Source organism: Hypanus sabinus, chromosome 2, assembly GCF_030144855.1.
Source record: "Hypanus sabinus isolate sHypSab1 chromosome 2, sHypSab1.hap1, whole genome shotgun sequence".
NCBI lineage: Eukaryota > Metazoa > Chordata > Chondrichthyes > Myliobatiformes > Dasyatidae > Hypanus > Hypanus sabinus.
This window is the reverse complement of record NC_082707.1, coordinates 183,826,994-183,847,053: the sequence shown is the minus strand read 5'-3', so window position 1 is coordinate 183,847,053 and position 20,060 is coordinate 183,826,994. Positions and strand designations below refer to the sequence as shown.

At 38.7% G+C, this 20,060-nt stretch overlaps 1 protein-coding gene across 7 annotated transcripts in view; it reads right to left on the bottom strand.

Annotated features, from left to right (window-relative positions):
* Positions 1 to 19,369, bottom strand: part of rps6ka5 (ribosomal protein S6 kinase, polypeptide 5) — a 330,130-nt gene extending 310,761 nt beyond the window's left edge. For 3 of the 7 annotated variants that reach the window (XM_059961120.1, XM_059961152.1, XM_059961162.1), the window contains exon 1: positions 19,187 to 19,369. In XM_059961120.1, coding sequence (XP_059817103.1) covers positions 19,187 to 19,244 — 58 coding nt within the window. In that variant the 5' untranslated portion in view covers positions 19,245 to 19,369. The remainder of the gene's footprint in view (positions 1 to 19,186) is intronic. The other 4 variants (XR_009510328.1, XM_059961128.1, XM_059961133.1 and 1 more) reach the window with 3 other exon arrangements.
* Positions 19,370 to 20,060: the final 691 nt, after the last annotated feature.

The following is a 20,060-nucleotide window of genomic DNA, read 5'->3' as shown; positions in this document are numbered from 1 at the left end:
GCTTTTCCCAGAGAGTAGTGCAACTGTGGAATTCTCTGCCCAATTAAACAGTGGAGGCTACCTCAGTAAATATATTTAAGACTAGGTTGGATAGATTTTTGCTTAGTAGAGGAGTTAAGGGTTATGAGGAAAAGACAGGTAGGTGGAAATAATGCCAGATTAGCTATGATCTGATTGAATGGCAGAGCAGGCTTGACAGGCCAGATGGCCTACTCCTGCTCATATATTTATGTTTTTAAATAGAGTGTTATGGGTTGTGCAGGAGGGAAGGGATAAATTGATCTTGGAGTAAGTTTATAATGGTCAGCACAACATAGTGGACTGAAAACATTCTTCTTTTAGCCAGCTGGTTGAACCCAGCAAGAATTTTTCAATGCTGAAAGTATTAATGGACTATTAATACCCTCCACTTATGGAGGCAACACAAATACACATACGATGTAATACTCAATTCATTAACAATATCAGAAATCACCAATTTGTTTTCCAGGTAATATTTACAGTTAAAAATTAACTTCAAGAGATTAGCACAACAATTCAAATTCATCCTCAATTCTAACTAAGTCTCACAAAATTGCTGCAACCAAGCTTATACATTAACACAATTGTAACATTATTTCTGGATAATCAAATTGCGGTTTACTTCCATCCTTCCAAAACAGATTTTAAGTTGGTAGGATTTTAGCAAAACAGAATCCTCAAACATGAAAAATATCTGCAGATGCTACAAGTCCAGAACAACACAGAACATTAGAGGAACTCAGCAAGCCAGGCAGCATCTATGGAAAAGAGCATATAATTGATGTTTCAAGCCAAGATCTTTCTTTAGGACTGAGAAAAAGGGGGAGGGGTAGTTAAGATACCCAAATAAAAATGTGGGGAGAGTGGAAAGAGGTTAGTTGTAAGGTGATAGTTGAGCCAGGTGGGTGGGTAAGGTCAAAGATGGGAGAAGAAAGGATCTGATAGGAACAGACAATAGGAGAAAGGGCAGGAAGAGACTCAGGGGAAAATAGGCAGGTGAGAAGTGAAAGGTCAGTGGGGAATGGGGGGGGGAGGGGAATTTGTTCATTAGAAGGAGAGGTAGATATTCATATCAAGGTTGAAGGTATACAAGGCGTCAGTCCTCCACCCTGAGGGTGGCCTCACTTTGGCACAAGAGGCGGCTGTGGATAGAAATGTCAGAACAGGAACAGGAATTAGAATTAAAAAGTTTGGCCACTGGGAAGTTCCACTTGTGGAAGATGGTGCAGAGGTGTTCGACAAAGCAGTCCCCGAATTTACAACAGGTCTCACTAATGCAGAGGCTGCATTGGGAGCACCAGACACAAAACACAATCCCAGCAGATTCACAGGTAGAATGTTGCATCACCTGGACAGGAAGTTTAGAGCCCTGAATGGAGGTGAGGGAGGTGGTGTATGGGTGGGGGGGGGGGGGGAAGAAATAGCCTTCATCTTTTACAGCAGTATGATCATTCAATTGTAAATTGAATAAAGAAAAATGTGCATGTACAATTTGAATACATTAAATAACTTGCTTTAAAAATAAAACAGTGCATCCCATCCTTTTTCCAAACTCCTCTCTACTTTCAAGAACATGCACTGAAAAGCTATACAGAATAATACAACTGCAATCATTTGTCTTGTGCCATGCAGGATGACCTAGCAACATTCAGCCTGTTCTCAGCCATCCAGCATCCATGGATAATGCAGGGAGGGAAAGAGCACATAGCGTAAACACATTTCTTTCATGAGAATTTCTCCAAAAAAAGATAAACACTATATATCAAACACTAGTACTCCATGCATAAGCTTTCAAATAAAGGGCTCAACTACATGTTACCATTTTAATCTTTTACTTAATTGTTCTACACTGTAATTCTAATAGTGAAACCTAATATACTCCTATAACTCAACTTCAACGACTGTACTCACCAATACAACTTGCCAAGTATTCAAAGAGGATGTTACTGTTAATCAGTCTTCAACTACACTCTCCTTATGCGTAAAACACAAAAGATCATACATGGATGAAAGAAAAATGTTGGGTTATGGAGTAGTGTGGGTCGAGTACTTTTTTTAAAAAAAGGATTATATGGGTCGGCACAACATGGAGAGCTGAAGGGCCTGTACTGTGCTGTAGTGTTTTGTGGTGGTATGTTCTATGTATTTTCATGCTTATCTTGTATGATACTTGAAATAAAATTTACTGTCTTATGCATGGCTATGGGCTATGCAGAGCCTGGGCTAGGTATAACAAATTAAAATCACTTAATTCCAAATTTCAAAAAGATCCATACTATTTACTCATTTTTATATTTTATATTTACTCATTTTTATATTTTTTATACTCATACTATTTACTAAATATTCTGCTAAAAAGTGTAAGGGATTTTATCAGGTTCAAAACTTTTAAGAGTTGAAGTAGAAGGCTGAGGAGGCTTTTAACAGTTATGAAAGTTCCACAAGTTTACTGTATTTAAAAAATAACATCAAATATGATTCTAGACTATGATCTTGGCGAAGCTCACAGGCCACGAAGGTCCAAAATTCAAATGATGTTAAGATTAACATAGTTATTCATTCCAAATGGATTCAAGTGACTTCACTTAAGTTGCTCCCTAAACATCTCCAAGATTGTTATTTCCTTATCAAAGCATCAGAACAAAAATAAATTGCATTAATTAAACCTAGACAAGAAATAACGGAGTCACTATGCATTAGAAAGATTCAGTAAAATTAGGACTACTACCGGTGAACTAGTGGATAGCTAATAGAATTCCGATATTTTTAAAAAAGCTAGAACATATCCAGGGAAGTCTGAACTTGTTCCCCCCCCCCCCCAGTAGAAAAAGAGGCAAGAACAGATTGCTCTCATAATTATCTTAGGAAATTAAACTAATCTGTGTTGAAGTATTGAAGTATTCACTTTTGGGTGCAGTAAACAAAATTCCTTAAGTTTGCAGGTACTTGTGGGAAAGGACAAAGTTGGTCCTCAATTTCAGTTTTGAAATTGGGGACAACAGATTTCAATAGTGTGGGAGGAGCTGGCAAAAATGGACTGGGAGCAGATACATGCTAGTAAAATTGTGTCTGAAAAGTGTTAGTGCCTTAAGGTAGTTAGAAAGAGTTCAGAACTGGTCTGCTCCAGTAAGTATCAATGCCAAATATGACAAGATTTGGGTATCTTGGACAAGAAAGCATATTGAAAGTTTGATCAGGGAAAATGCACATATAGACGTAGATAACTGGAATTGCATGCATCTCTAATCAATGAAAAACAGGTATAGGTGAGAATTTAAGGAATCCGGAGAGCAAAATTGGGCCAATAAAATATCTTTTACAGATAAAATTTAAGGGAAATTCCCATGATATTGTAAATATATTAAGCGCAAGAGGGCTGACAGGGAAAGAATGTGTCCCTGTAAAGGCCACTTTCACAAGTAGAGCCAGAGGACGTGGGCAAAGTCCTAAATGAATACTTTATACATATTCACCAAGGAAAAGAAAAGAGAAAAATGAGTTACCACTCAGGGGGAGGGTCAATTCTAGAGTGATAAAACTGAAAATATAAGAAAAACATATTTACGTAGCAATTTTCAAGACCCCAGGGTGTTACAAATCAATACAAAAAGTTTTCATTTGCTGAATTCTTCTCATTTGTCTTATTGTTATGCTGAAGGCCTGGAACACTTTTATTGCAATATACTGAAACCAGTTCTCTAGTGCAGACCCAGAAGATTTACTTTTGGAACACAGTAACACTGTACATCAGGAACTTACCACAGTCTTCAACACCATGAAAGGACCTATAACCTCCAAGTCATTTGGATTTCTCAATTACGGGGGGGAGAAAAATCTCAAATTTTCTTCATGTATACCCACAGTAGACACCAAAACAAAAGATAGTGTTCAAAGTATCAGGTTATAACATTATTTATCTTATATTAGCAAGATAATTGTGCAAAACTGTTAGACTGCGTAATTAAACTAATATTTCCCATCTAGGGCCTATTTGTGCTATAAGCCAAAAGAATAAGTACACAAAGGATATACAATGAACCAAATCATCAAACGATGCATAAAAGCTTTGCTGCACTTGGCAACCATCAACAGATCTGACAATGTGAGAAATTAATATCCAACAAGAATTAGAAGTGTCTTTTTGAAAAGAAGTTATGCTAGTGCAAAAGGGGAGGACAACCATTAAGCAACTATTACTAATAAACCATAATTACATCTATTTTCAATTAGATATGCCAAGGTCAGAATCACAGAACATGGATACCGGTCCTTTAGTTGTCAGTATCCACGATGACTATTAACACACCTATTTTCACCAACTTTTTATTCTCTCCACATTCCCAGATTCTTCTACTCACTACGTCATTTTCTTTAATCACTGGCAGTTAAAGGGAGATGTTGAATAATAACTTGGGTGATATTTTTGTTAAAATGTTTTTTTGAGAGTCTTAAAGAGTGCAGAAGATCAGATAAACATAATTTCCTGCTGCAAAAAAGAGGATTCATTGGCTGCATATAGTCATAGAACAAGGACTTTTAGCCCGACAATTCCATGCCAAATGAGAGGTTTACTTATGCTAATCCCATTTTCCTATGTTTGGCTCAGATCCCTCTCATTTCCTATCCATTTGCCTGTCCACATGCTTTTTAAAAGCTCTGATTGTACCTGCCTCTACTATCTTCCCTGGCAGTTTATTCCATAAACCAACAGCTTTGTATTTAATATTCTGCCCCTCTAATCTCACTTAAACATTTCCCCTCTCACTTCAAATGCATGTCCTTTAATTTTAAACTTCCCTATCCTGAGGGAAAATAATTATAAACTACCACAAGGCCAGCCCTCAGTGTCCCGCACTCCAGTGAGATCAAGCAGAACGTATCCAATCTCGCTTTGCAGCTAAAGCCTTTCATACCAGGCAACATACTAGTGAATCTCTTCAGCACTATTTCAAGCACTACCATAATCTCCCTTTAGTGTGGTTACCTACGAAGCCAAACAAATTAAACACCTTCTTCACCACCCCATCAACTTGTGTTGCCATTTTTAGGGAAATGTGAAATTGCACCTCAAGGTCCCTTTACATATACAAAGGGAACACTAATCTTGCTTGAAGCATATGGTCTGTCTATTGGGCAGCTGTTTACTGTATATACCCTGCCAGTATTAGACAACCAAAAATGCTCTACTTCAGATGTTTGTTTGGATTAGGTACTATCTGCTTAGACCCATGCCCTTCTGCATCCTTAAGCAACAATCCTCACTCTCTACAATTAAGTGAATCTTCATGTTCTCAACAAATATGCCATACCGGATAGAGATTCTCATCCAAGTCATTCATATTACACACACATCCCCACAGTACACCACTGAAAAACAATCCTCCACCACTCTTACACCTCCTATCAAGTTAATTTTGGATCCAGTCTACCAAAATATCTTGGATGCCACGTGCTTTAACTTCCCAGACCAACCTACCATACGGGACCTTGTCAAAGCCTTGCTAATGTATTCCATATTTAATCATCTTGCTTTCATTGACCTTCATAGTAATCTCCTCAAAAAGAAATTGTTAACCAACATTTCCAAACACAAAAACAAGCTGGTTTTGTCTTAATCAGTTCCTGCCTTTCCAAGTAGTCACAAATCTGATCCCCAAGAACTTTTCTCCAAGTTTCCCTGCTACTGACACAAAGGGAATAAAGTTTATGCCAAGGACATTTTGCCAATGAGAATAAAATGATGATCCTCAACAAACTAAAGGCTAGCGTAAACTCTAAAGGTTAAGACCTCTCTTACTAGCAATATATTTGTGTTTCTTGCAATTCAATGTCACTGTATAGTCTGTACTTTGCTAATTACTGAAAACTTATAGAAAGTACTAATAGAAACAGTGATCCCTGAATTATGTTTTTGCATAATTCCCAATGATTAATTTGCATGAAGAGCTTGTAGATGTTAACTTTCAGCATGTAAATGATGCATTAAGTTTTGCTTCTTACAGTACACTGGTTCATAAGATGCCTGTTACTTGTAGAGTTTATCTCAATAGTAGGAGAGGGATCACTGCTGCCCAATAGACAGACCATACGCTTCAAGCAAGATTCTGACTGAAGGCCTGTAACTCATGGGATGCTCCAGGAATCAGCACTTGGACCTCTAATTCGTTATTTATGCATAATTCCACAAGTTCCTGTAGTGGCTCTTGCAGCAATTGACAAAACATGATTGAGACATTCGAGGTTTAATGTAATCCCAATCTTCTCTCCAGCTAACCTTTACACTTAGCATAACCAAAAATAATCTCACTAAATCTGTTTTCTAATTTGCCACACCCACTACTGATTCAGATTAAATACATTTTAAGATATGTCAAGTTACTTCAATCGTCATTTTTGGACTGAGATGAGCAATATAAATAACTTGTTCCATTAACAAGGCTGGTTCAAGCAATCTTTTCTTACTGATTAGTACAAAAATCAAGTTCTAAGAGGCAGGCTAGTTGCGGGAGAAAGCAGCAGCTTAACTTCCAACTAAAGGAAGCTACTTCTGTGTCGTGTGATTAAATTTCCTTTTGTTTTTTTACAATCAGCATAAGCTGAAGTGCAGGTCAGGCAGCATCCATGGAGAGGAATAAACAGTCAACATTTTGAGCTGAAAAACTTCAGGAAAGGAAAGGAAGGGGGAAGAAGCCAGAAAAAGGTGGTGGGGGAAGGGGAAGTACAAACTGGAAGGTGATAGATGAAGCCAGGTAAGGAGAAAGGTACAGTACTATGCAAAAGTCTTAGGCAAACTAGATTTTTTTTAAATACATATTGTTTTAGATGCTTATTTCTGTCTTCTACATTAGTGAATCAGTAGAAAAGAGCAAATTTTAGATTTCCAAACGTTCATTCTCAAAAAAATTAAATGTTAAAAGAAATTTATTTTGTAAAAGAAAGTAACATTAATTAATAGATCACTTTCAAATAAAAGCTTGATTACTTTGTCAGTATATAACCCAGTGCATAGTTAAACAAAGATAACAAGAGCTCATGATCAATGACAAACTGAGATGTGAACTAAACTTACCAGCTGAAACAAACAAATGTAGAAGGAATCAAACTGGGCAAAGGACAACCAAATTAAAAGGCAAGGGTGTGGCAGATATGACAGTTAAACCTTCAAATCATTATAAATTCTTACACCATGGCAAGAGTAGGCATAGAAGCAAGATACAACATGGTCATCTTATATCAGCAAGGTCTCTCCCAAGCAGAAATTTCAGAGACGTGAGTTTCAAGATGTACTATCCAAGCACTTCTGAAGTACAAAGAAATGGGGACGATTGAGATCAGAAATGTAATGGTCAGCCACAAAAACTAAATGCAGCGGACAAGAGATACATCAATCTGGCATTCCTTTCAAATCGGAAGTACAACACTGCCATCAGCTCTGAACTCACAGAAACCACTGGAACCCATGTAACCCCTCTACGGTACAGAGAAGTCTTGTCAGAAAAGGTCTTCATGGAAGAATTGCTGCCAAAATGTCATTCTTCTGATGTGGAAGCAAAACAAAGACACTCACCCAACCACAAAAACATAAGAATTAGGATCCTGAACAATGGCAGCAAGTGCTCTGGACTAATGAGTCAAAATTTGAAAGTTTTTGGCCCAAACAGAAGGCAGTTTGTCTGTACAGCTGTGGAGAGTACTACATGGATAAGTGTCAGCAGCCAACAGTGAAGCACTGCAGAGATTTCCTGCAGGATTGAGGCTCCATTTCTGCAACGGATTTGGTGATTTGGTCAGAATTAATTTTTAAACACAGCACCATTGTAAACAAAGTGGCCCAGGATTCCACAAAATGTAGAGTATATAACTGACCAAATATCACATACTTCTACTTTCATGTTGCTGTAGGTTTTAAAAGATTAAAAACTACAAAAGCATAGAATTGTTTAAAAAAATAGTAGCACAGTTATTAGGCTTATTAGAGAAATTGATGGAACACACAAGTGCAACATTAGTTTTTCCAGAAATAAAATCTCAAATTGCTTCCAGCACTATCACTACCACATTGATTTATAACCAGCATTTCATCCAAGTCTATTCCCAACTTAAAATATTCCTGCTGGACACAATTCAAGTCTGAAGAATACATCCAACACTACAATTAAAGAGAAATAGTAATAAATTAAAATCCACACAACTTAATTTTGTGCTGCAAACACAAGGAAATCTGCAGATGCTGGAAATTCAAACAACACACACAAAATGCTAGTGGAACACAGCAGGCCAGGCAGCATCTATAAGGAGAAGCGCTGTCGACGTTTCAGGCCGAGACCATTCCTGACTGGTCCTGACAAAGGGTCTCGGCCTGAAACGTCGACAGCACGTTACAGTATATGTATACTGAATAGATTAAAATGGTTCAAAAACAGAAATAATATATTAAAATAGTGAGTTAGTGTTCCTGGGTTCAATGTCCATTTAGGAATCGGATAGCAGAGAGGAAGAAGCTGTTCCTGAATCGCTGAGCATGTGCCTTCAGGCTTCTATACCTGAAGAGCCCAGATGGTAAAATAATGCTGGTTAGATCATCTGGAATCCAGGGTGAGCTAGTCAACTGAACTCAGAGTTAGCTTGGCGGTAGCGAAGGGTCATTTTCAGACTGGAGGACTGGGACCGGTGGTGTGCTGCAGGGATTAATTCTAGGTCCATTGTTTGTCATATCTAGCAATTTTTTGGATGAGGATATAGCTAGCAAATATTAAAATTACACCAAAATTGATGGCAGAGGACAGTGAAGAAGATTGCCTCGGAATTTAAGGCAACCAAGTGAGAATAAGAATGGCGATGGAATTTAGCTCAAACAAATGCAAAGTGATGCATTTTGGGATGATAAACTACAGCAACAGAAACAGTGAATGGCAGGGCCGTGGGCAGTGACGTTGTACAGAGAAACCCAAGGTGCAAGTACCTAGTTCCCTGTAAATGGTGACAAAGTTAGATAACATTGCGAAGGTGGTGCCTTTATCATTCAGGGCTCCAAGAAAAAGAATTGGGACATCATGTTACAGACGCAAAGGTACTATGTACAGTTCTGCTTGTCATGCTGTAGGAAAAATGTAACTAAATTGGAAAGTTTGCAGAAACATTCAAAGGGACGTGGACTGCTTGAGCTATAAGGAGAAACTGGATAGACCGACCTTTCCTCGGATCAAAAGGAACATTCTAGGCATAGATAAGGAGGATGGTTACAGTCTTTACACACATACTCTATCAGCAAAGGAAGATTTAAACTAAAGGGTATAAGTTTAAGGTAGTGGTTCCCAACCTTTTCTATGCCCCACACCCCTAGGAAATGTTTGATTAATGTTTGCACCCCCTACAAAAGTAATATCACATTTGAAGATGAAGAAGTCTAATTTCTAATTTTTGAACCACAAATTGAACCACATACAATACTGCGGGTGAACAAATTGAATTTAAAAGAATAAGCTTTTAAATCAGTGCATAAAATCAGTGCAAATATAAATTGAGCAATTAGATTCTAATTTATTCAGAAAAAATTGTAAACAGTAAAATCAATCCGAACTGTGAACATAAAATTCAATGACTTCTTTGCTCCTGCTTCTCATTCATGATTTTGTCAAAACGTGGAACTTTCTTGCTGACTGCGATCCCCAGGTCTGCCTGTGGATTCAGGCGATTCTTAGATTTATTCTTGATTGACAAAAGAGAATTGAATCCAGACTCACACAAGTATGTTGTTGCAAATGGAATGAGGACACGGAGTGCTTTTCTACCAAGTCTTGGGAACATATCCAGTGCTGCACACCAAAACTCCTCCAAAGTCTTGCTTTCAAATTGTATTTCAAGAGCTTGATTTGTCCACAAATCAATAAGATCTTCCTTCAGCTCTTCATCATCTGACATTTTCTCCAAATTGTCAGAATATCCAGTCTTCTGAAATCTTCAGGTCTCCAGCAGCAAAATATCCATCAAACGATTCTGGCAGCATTTCCAAATGAGCCACAATTTCTTCATGCACAATAGGAGTTATGGATCCAGCATCATCAACCATCTCTTCGAGTGTAGGAAATTTTGAGAGACTGCCTCTTTCCATCCTTCGACGCCAAAGGCGTAACTTTTCTTTGAAGGCATTCAACTTTTCACAAGCCTTCAATATGTTTATCCCTTTTCCTTGCAAAGAAACACTCACGTCATTCATACAAGTGAAAATGTCAGCTAAGTAAGCCAGCATTTGGGCAAATTCCTGAGATTCCATTGCTCCAACCAGATCACATTCACGATCCTCCAGAAAAACTTTGATTTCTTTCCGCAGTTCAAGGAAGCGGGTTAAAGCTTATCCTCGCGACAACCAATGGACTTCTGTGCGGAAAAGCAAAAGTGAATGCTCACTTCCCAGATCCCCCCCTGATCCAGTTGATGATCTTCACACAAGTATCAACGACTTTCTTCAAATTTGGAGGCAATGTTCTTGATGCCAAAGCATGCTGATAAAGAAAACAATGGGTAACTTGCAAGTCTGGAATCTCTTTTTTCATCAATGCAGAAAAGCCAGATTTATTTCCAAGCATTGCAGGTGCCCCGTCAGTGCAAACAGAACCAATGACTTTGACATCTAAATCATGTTTGGCAAAGACGTCTTTCACCAGCTGCATCACATCCTTTGCAGTTGTGTTTGTTTTCAGATCTTCACAAAACAGGAAATCTTCCTTCACAGCACCATCATTGACATACCTCACTAATGTGATGAGTTGACTACAACTGGAGACATCAGTTGACTCATCCAACTGAATAGAAATTTTAAGAGGACTAGCTCTGATATCTGAGATAACTTGGTACAAAATATCTTCACTCAAATCATTGATTCGGTTGTGAATGACATTATTTGATAGGGGCACCTGTTCAAATTTTTTTCTTGCTTCTTTGCCCAGGAAAATTGCTGCCATTTCCAATGCACATAGTTTGATGAGATCTTCCGCAATTGTATGGGCCTTCTTGGATTTGGCCACTTTATATGCACTTTGTATGAAGCAAGAAGTTGTGATTTTTCAACAGAAACGAAACCTAATTTTGGAAGAGTTCCTTGTGAATCAGAATGAGCTCTTTTGATTTTCAATGACCCAACATCATGTCCTTCGACATCAGCTCAGCCATGCTTGTTCTTGAAGTGCTCTTGAAGCTTGGATGGCTTCAGATTTGAGGTGGAAAACACATCACTACAAAGAATGCACTGGGGTTTTTGCAAGCCATCATTTCCAGTTGTGCACGTGAAACCAAAGCACACATAGTTATCATTCAATTGCCTTCTTTTTGACATGATGAATGGTTAATGAAGGGAAAAATATGAGCTAATAGGAGAAAAACTATCTGACCAAGTCAGGGATTACCGCTTTTCTCAACCAGGCACCTCTATAGCAAAGTATCGCTAGAAATACACTTTCGAATATTATATCATGATATTATCTGCGGTTACGCCAAGATAAATCATCAGGTGGAAATGTTACGGGGAGGCGATGCGAATTACTAGGCTACTCTCTACTGAATTTACACACCTATTTCCAATGATTACCGGAGATATGAACTCCCATCACACGATTCAAAGTCCTCAGTGCTAACCATGATACCTCCTCAACTAACACGATTCAAGATTAAAGCCTTTTAAGGGAAAAAAACTTTTGAAATTCAAAAACTTCTTTAATCCATTGAGACAAATACGAATGAATGACTTCAGCTGCTTTTTATCAAAATGCAGCTTTTTAAAATTTTTTAATTGAATAATTTAGCTACTGTCTGCGGGTTTGGTTTTAACGCGAAATCGTTACTCGATGGTTGATTCGGGATATATAAAGAATTTGGCATTATGAGATGATTTTTAACTCAGATGTAACCTTCTAGCTAACATTGATGAGACTCCTCAACTCTGAGGTGTAACTCCCAGGTAACACTGATGAGAATCCTCAATGCTGACTCGGGCAGTGGGAGACTGGAATGTGCTTGGGACAAACGTTACTACCACTTCTCAAGGCACACTAGCAGCTGGCTGTGATGACTTGTGACTTTCACTCAAGGACACAAGCCACTTCTTGTCGCACCCCAGGTTGGGAACCCCTGGTTTAAGGTGAGAAGGGAAAGATTTAAAGATGAAACAAGAGGCTGCTTGCCATAGAAAGAAACAAGCTATAATTATAACAATTGAGAGGTAGATAAATAGTAAAGGTTTAGAAGGATATGGGCCAAATGCAAGCAAATGGGATAAGGTCAGATATGCAGCTTTGTCAGCATGGACAAGTTTGGCTGAACTGTTGAGATTGTCATTCTATTACTGCCCAATCCAATCATTTTTAAAACTATTAAATATTGTAAGCCATAAATGATCGTCAATGCTCAGTTAAAAATATGCATAATAAAACGTGGTGTCACAAGTTTAGGAACATTGATCTACTAGATATCAATATATTCTATACAAACAACTTTCAGCAAGCCACTATTAAAACAGTGGACTAATGTTGCATGTTAAAAGGGGTTTATTTGATAATAAAATGAGAGAATACAGAGGAGTTCCTACTTCAATGTCCATCAACATATTCGCAATTCATACTTTCGCAAGATGACCGACTCCCAATCTTTTGCAAGCAGCTTTGACTGGATGAAAGAATGCAAGAAATAGAAGGGGTAGGGCATTTAGCCCTAGTGCTTGTTCTGCCATTTAGTGAGACCTTTTTAATATCAAAGCTAATTTCTTCCCAGAACTCAACTTCTCTCAATATCATTAATTTTTCAAGCTGTCTCAGGTTTACAGGAGACAATGGCATTGAGGGTTTGTGTTCATATCACAATTTTCTACAATGCAAAGCCATGTCATCCGTGCAGGCATTAGGAAACACAAGTTGGAAAAAAAAAAGCTTTTTTCTACCCAAACCCTGAAAAGGGAACTCTTATTTTGTATCTCAAATTTTGGACAGCGATTTGTGAATTCCACAAGGACATATTTCTTTTCCCCGAATGCCAGTAACATTAGGGGATGAGGGTAATCTGTACTCTGCAAGTGCTTGGACAGAGAATTCCGAAGACCCACTACCTTCTGGGTGAAGACGTTTTTTTTCATGCCATTCATGAGAACAATCTCAGGCAGGGGAAGCGTCTCTGCTACACTATCCAATCAAGCTCTATAAGATTTTTTCTATACAAAGTGCAGTGCTTAATCACTTTTTAAGATAAATTGCATTCCTTCTCCATCCCAAAAATAACATTGGGTGAACCTTTACAACATATACCCTGACAATCGCTTCCTTTGGTAGGGAGACCAGACCTATGCAAGATACCCCAGGGTCATAATCATGTTATGAAAATAGAACAGTAGAGTAAAAAATAAAATAGGATATCAGCTAACATTTACTCATCAATAAAAACTATACTTACTTTTAAATAAGTATCAGTGTCAAGTCACTATTTAGGCATTGGTAAAACAATGACACCCATTAAAGGGTGTTACATCAAATATTCCAAGCTCAACTGCAAACAATTTAAAACCAAAACAAGCAGAGTTTTTAGAAAACTGTAAATGTCCCAATGTAACCCCAAATTTAAAAGCTATTATGTCAATTAATCAGCTGCTTATTTTGCACCATAACAGGATACAAGTACCTAGTAAACAACACTATCAAAATGCAGTCACTGGATTGATGCCATTGTCCACTTGAATTCAAGGACACCAACCTGGCTTTTCAGTTGTACCTGGTATAATAGTTAAATGATCAAAGCTAATGATTCTTCAAGTCTCCAGCAAGTCCCACTTTAACTACCATGTCCTGTCTTTCACATTGGCACTTTTGGACCAAAAAGGTTAACAAAATAAAAAATTTACAAAATTAGAGCATGTAAAAAGGGAGCAAGAGTAAATTGATTATTTTTGTTTTAACACTATTATTTTGCACTCTATCCAAAGGTCCCTCAGGACAAGGGATTACTGGGAACAAAGAAAACACTGAGATGACTTCAAAACTTTTTTTTAAATGTAATAAGCCCACAAACTTGTAGGAATTTCTTGCCCATGACTAATCAAACTGTGGGAAGATTAAGAACCCCCAAAGTATCTGTGGGAGTGCACAGAAACCAACTGAGAATATTGAGTACAGCACTTTCAAGCAGAGTCCATGGATGTCTCACGGGTGTCAATCAGCCATAGAACCAGAGTATTGTTATGAATACAAGAAATTCTCTACCTTCATGGCCCAAGAGATTGTTGGTTATAAGTAAGGTGCTTCAAAACTACATAACAAATGTAATCATGTCCATCAGTCCCTTGTGCCTGGTCTGGTGATCATTTGCCTTAATGTCCTGTGTAATAATTTGATCTGCATACACAGTACTTAAGACAAGCTTTTCACCGTATCTTGGTGCATGTGATAATAATAAATCAATACCAAAGCACTCAAATTATGACTGCCTAGACACCTGCACTGATCTCTTCAGTGTCTGATCAAGTCATGGATTCCTAACAAAATAATGATGAGTAGCTTATTCCTATTTTCTTTTTTCTGCCAATGGTTAATCCTCAATCTATGACATTTCTATATATTAAAAAACATATTGTATAGCAACATACTAAAAGGTTCCAATTATTCTGTATCAACTGTGCTCAGCTACTTTTAATCCATATTTTTATATATGTCATATTACAGCACATCCACGATTGCTAAAACTGTTAGAAGTTCCTAAAGAGGAGGAAGTGATGGTATTATAACACAAGTATTAGCATATGTCTTGAATACAATATCCAGAAAAGTTGGTGAGAATAGAACAAAGGGGGAAAAAAAATCAGGTTAGGTAAATTAGGGTGGAGGGGGTGGCGGTCAATGAGGTGTGAAGTTTGGCAAGAAGGGCTTGCTACAATTGTATGGAGCCTCAAAAGGGACTCCTGGAAGAGAGAACTGGTCAGAATGAGGTGACGAAGTAGACTCGAATGGACCAAATGACCTAATTCTGCTGTTTAATGGTCTTATTATCACTCTTAAATAATATGAATTTTCTTGTTTTGACAGCACAATACAGTGCAAGCCAAATAGCCAAATGGCAAAATAAAATAATGCAAATGAGGAAGAATAGGTAGTCTTCATGGGTTCAGGAATTGTTCAGAAATGTAGTAACTGAGCAGAAGCTTTTCCTGAACAACTGAACATGGGTTTTCAAGCTCCTGTACCTCCTCCCGACAGTGATAATGAGAAGATTTAATGTCCCTGATGGTGAGCGTCCCTTATTGATCAATGACACCTTCTTGAAGCACCACCTCTTGAAAATGTCCTTACTAGTGGACAGCCCTTTGGCCATGATAAGATGCCTAAGTCTACATCCCTCTACATTCTCTTGCAATCCTGTACACAAGATGCTCCGCCACAGGATGTGACTGTTGTAATCTATGGTAATTTGTAAGTATTTGGTGATATAAGAAATCTCATCAAACTCCTAACCAAGAGGAACAGTTGGAATGCCTTCTTCAGCATGTTAGACCAGGACAGATCCTCAGAGAACTTCCAGGAACTTGAAGATGCTCACCTCTTCCACCAATGTGTGATCTCCCAATTTCCCATTCCTTAGTTTTGTTTCACTGAGTGAGAGGTTACTTTTGCAAGACCACTCAATCAGCCAATCTACCTCACTCTTGTATGCTGTTTCACTAAGATTTTACAACATTGGTGTCAACTGAGAATTTATAGATGGCATTTGAGCTGTGCATAGCCATTGGTGTAAAGAGTACAGCAGTGAGCTAAGCGCACACCCTTGAGATGCATTGTGTTGCCTGCCAGCAAGGAGAGGTTATCGCTGATCCATACTGACTGATCTCCGAACGAGGAAGTCAAGGTTCCAGTTGCAAGAGGTAGAGGATCAGGTTTAGAAGCTTGGTGGTTATTACTGAAGGGATGATAGCACTGAACACTGATCTATAATCAATAACAGCAGTCTGACATACATATTGCTGTTGTCTAGGTGCTCCAAGCAGAATGGAAAGGAACCAGTGAGATTGCATTCACGTGGACCTGTTAAAAACAACAAATGGATAAATTGCAGGGGTCTAGGTCCTTGATCAGGCAAGAATTAATTTAGTCATAATCAACCTTTAAGCACTTCATTACAGTAGATATGAATGCTACTGGTTGATAGTTATTGAGGCAGCTTATTGAGCTGTTACTGAGGCAGTTCTTGAGTGCTCGTATGATTGTTGCCAATTTGAAGTAGGTATACAAGAACATTACTTATCTTAAAAAGCCTAGTGATCTGCTGTTATGTTCACACTAAACATCCACCACTCCTCATCCCATTGTTGTCTAACATAGACAGAAAATATTGCTAGTCCTCTGAGAGGATTACATCTCCGTCTCTTCCTCTACCAACGTTTTCACATTTTCAGGTCTTAAACTTAAGCTATTACAATTACTGTTCTTCTAAATAGTTATAATATTTTCAGTTTCCTATTCCACAATAGTGTATTTAAATTAACACTGATTACACTGTGGCCCAAAACTCTTCATTACTGTATCTCTTCCTTTTGCCAACACAATCCCAAAACCATGAACCCTTTCATCTCCTTTAAATCAATCCTCCTTTCTCAAATGCAATCCTTTTAAAAACTCAACAACCTTGCAGTTGTTCTGAACAATAGATTAAATAAAGCTACTTCTAGACAAAGAACCAAGCAAATTTTTTGAACAAGGAGTTATTCTATATACCACCTGGACTGTAGATTAAATATTGAAGTTCTGTTCAATTGCCATAATTACATGCAGTGTCCAAAATACTTTGGGAAAAGTGCACAACAGCTGAGCAAATGGCCAAGTGTCTTCCTGAATCTACTTGATGCACAAGATGCTACAAAACTAAAATTCCTTCTGGTACTAAATGAGATCATTTCAATTTTAATTCAAAAGCTTCCATTAACCTGCAGCATGGGTAGGAAAGCACACAAAGGTTCAAAGGCTCATTTAATATCAGAAATATATATATATTTATTATAAACCTAAAATTTGTACTCTTCACAGACATCCACGAAAATTCAGCACGGGCTAATGAATCTGTTCTTAAATACAGAACACTTCTTAAGTAATTTAATCTTTCCAAACTGAGACTTCAAGTCTAGTATGACTGTGTACTTAGAGATAAAACACACAACCTCCAAGTTGGATGACTCAAAAGAAGCAGATGTGAAAAATCTCAACTAACACTTCAGTGTTAAGATTGAGGAGCTGCTGTTCTATCAGACACACAGTCATTTAAAACAGGCTGTAAACAATGTCTATTGTCACTGCAAAGCAAAATTATCCTAAAGAGCTTCTCCAATGCCCTGGCTCAAAGTGCATCAGAAAAAAAACATTTCCATCTAGTGAGTCTTTGTTGTCCTTGTTGAATTATGATTGTTATGATTGTTGTCTTTATGTTATAGCAATGCCAATAATATATCGTTGACTATAAAAGACCTTTCGGATATCCTGAGGTCGAGAAACTTTCCCTTTCAGCACTTGTTCAATCCACAATCTCAAAGATTATTACATCTGTAGATCTGAAAACTGCTCACCACATCTACCCAGGTTTGTCTGCTCACGTAGCAAAACGACTTACATATCCAAGTAGGATGGGTTGTAAATTTTGGTTCACAACACCCTGTTGCTGCAAAGCTCCAGCATTTACCACAACGAACTGGGACACTGACAGAAGCAGATGCTTTCCCCCGCTCCCCTAGCTGCTTCTCAATGAATACAGTTTGCACAACACAAAAAAAATCCAAATAAAGGCAGACTTCTGTACAATCGTGCATTCGTGTTGAAATAAAATGTGTCGCATTTTTCCAACAGCATGATATCTCCGAAGGTGCTAACTGCTCCCACTACTGTACATTAATGCACACTCAGTTTAACTCCCGTCCCCGCCCATTGATTTCATAGCTTCGTATAGGTTAAGATATCTTGCACGGAAAGGAGCATCAATTGCACTAAAAAGAAAATAAAACATACAAGAATTTTTAAGAAACATTATAAGACTCTCAATAGATTTCTTAAATAAAACAGTCAAATAATATACTCAATTTCTATCTTAAAAACTCGCTATGATGTCGCTCAGATAACAGGTTTCAGCCTCGTTCTATCGGTTTTTTGTTGTCACGCAAAGAATACAAATCTGTCTGGATACAGCTCTCAAGCCCCCAATTAAAACGTAACTGACAATTGTCAGAAATAATGCGTTTGCAGGCAGAAAATGTTCCGACCTGAACTGCCAAACAACCTGCAAAATACCTTTGAAGTCCATCACTGTTAATCCCGGCAGCGGGAACAATTGTGGTTTTTACTTCCCTTCTCCACCCCCAGAAAGGTTTTAACAGAGACGAAAAAAACATCTTTACGCGCAGAGTAGTTCCCTACTTCTATTACAAACCGTACATTAGACCAAGCGTGCGGATGCAACATATTCACCAATGCAGTGGACCACAAATAGAGACATCCATGAAGACAACTGCTGGGCAAGTGTGGGCATAATACACATCCTACTGTAAATTCAAGAAGATTACCAAAATAGACTCATCAAGTACAGTACAATCATGAACAGATGCTGGAAATCCAGAGCAACGCACATAAAATGTTGGAGGGACTCAACAAGTCAGGCAGCATTTACAGTGGGGAATAAACAATCGACGTTTCAGTCCGAGACGCTTCTCACTATTTAAGCCCTCTCCACAGATGCCACCTGACCACCGACATTGTGTGCGTTCAAGTAAAGCAATTTTATTAAATCCAAATCACAACGTCTCGAGGCTCACTGCCTCACAGTGATGAACACAAAAAAAAAACCCACCTTGAACAACAAATGCAAAATTTATTGCCAAGGACAGCTGCAAACATACAGCTGTCATGATATTTTAAAAGACTACAACATTGTTTTTTTTTTGAGATTATAAAGTTTCTGCATAGTCGTCCGGGGGTGGGGGGGGGGGGAGGAAGAGCTTGAAAAGGCAACATCCCTGCAAAGGTATACTTGCCAACCTCCCCGGTGCACGGTGTTTCGCCAACTTAAAGGGGACGTAAACGCTTCTTTTAGACTGCCTGCCGTTGGCGGGCTGCATTAAAACACCGTTAAGCGCGACTCCAGGCCGGGATCGCGCTCTTACCGTTCTTCAGCTCGTGCTCAACGGTAAACATGTCACCTTCACCGGACCCTTCCTCCATGTTCCGCAACCCCAGGGCTATGTTTTCCTTATCAAAACAAATATCCAAAGCCGCTTAGCTGGTTTCAAAAAAAATGAAAATAAATGCGCCTCACACAGAGGAGACACCTCCCCTCCCATTCACGGCTGCCGCTACTACTACGCTGCCCGTCAACCGAACTTGAGAGCGAGGAATCCGCCCGCCCCCAACCCTCCACCGAGAGCGCGATTGGACAGCAATCCGGAGGCGTGGTGGGGGTCTCCGCCTTAGCCAGTAGCCATTGGGAGAGAGGCCTGTCATTCAAGGGTAATCGTATGCGGGGATTGGTCGCTTGTACCGGTCATCAGGTTAGATTGGTAAATTTACTACGGCGCATCACTTTCGCCCGGTGTTTGTTTGGGAATCGGGCGCGACCAATCGATTTCCGATGTAGCAGCCATGCGCAGGCAACAGACCCTTAAAAGGATAGTGTCTTAAGGCAAACAATTAGTGTGACCCATAAACCTTGTCCTCTGGAATCAAATCATTTCAATACACTCAAGGGACAGAACCATGGGGAAAGCTCCTTAAAGCCAAACAGTTGACGCAACCCATAAACCTCGTCCTCTGGAATCAAATCATATCAACAAACCCAAAGAACAGAACCTTAAAGAGACAGCGCTTCAAAGAAAACTGTTGATGTAACCCATAAACCTCGTCCTTCAGCCTGGCGGTTTGTGTTTTTCAAGTTCAAGTTTATTGTCATTTGACTACATATATACAACCAAATGAAACCACATTCCTCCAATCCACAGTGCACCCACATAAACACACACAGCACATAAACCACAATATTAT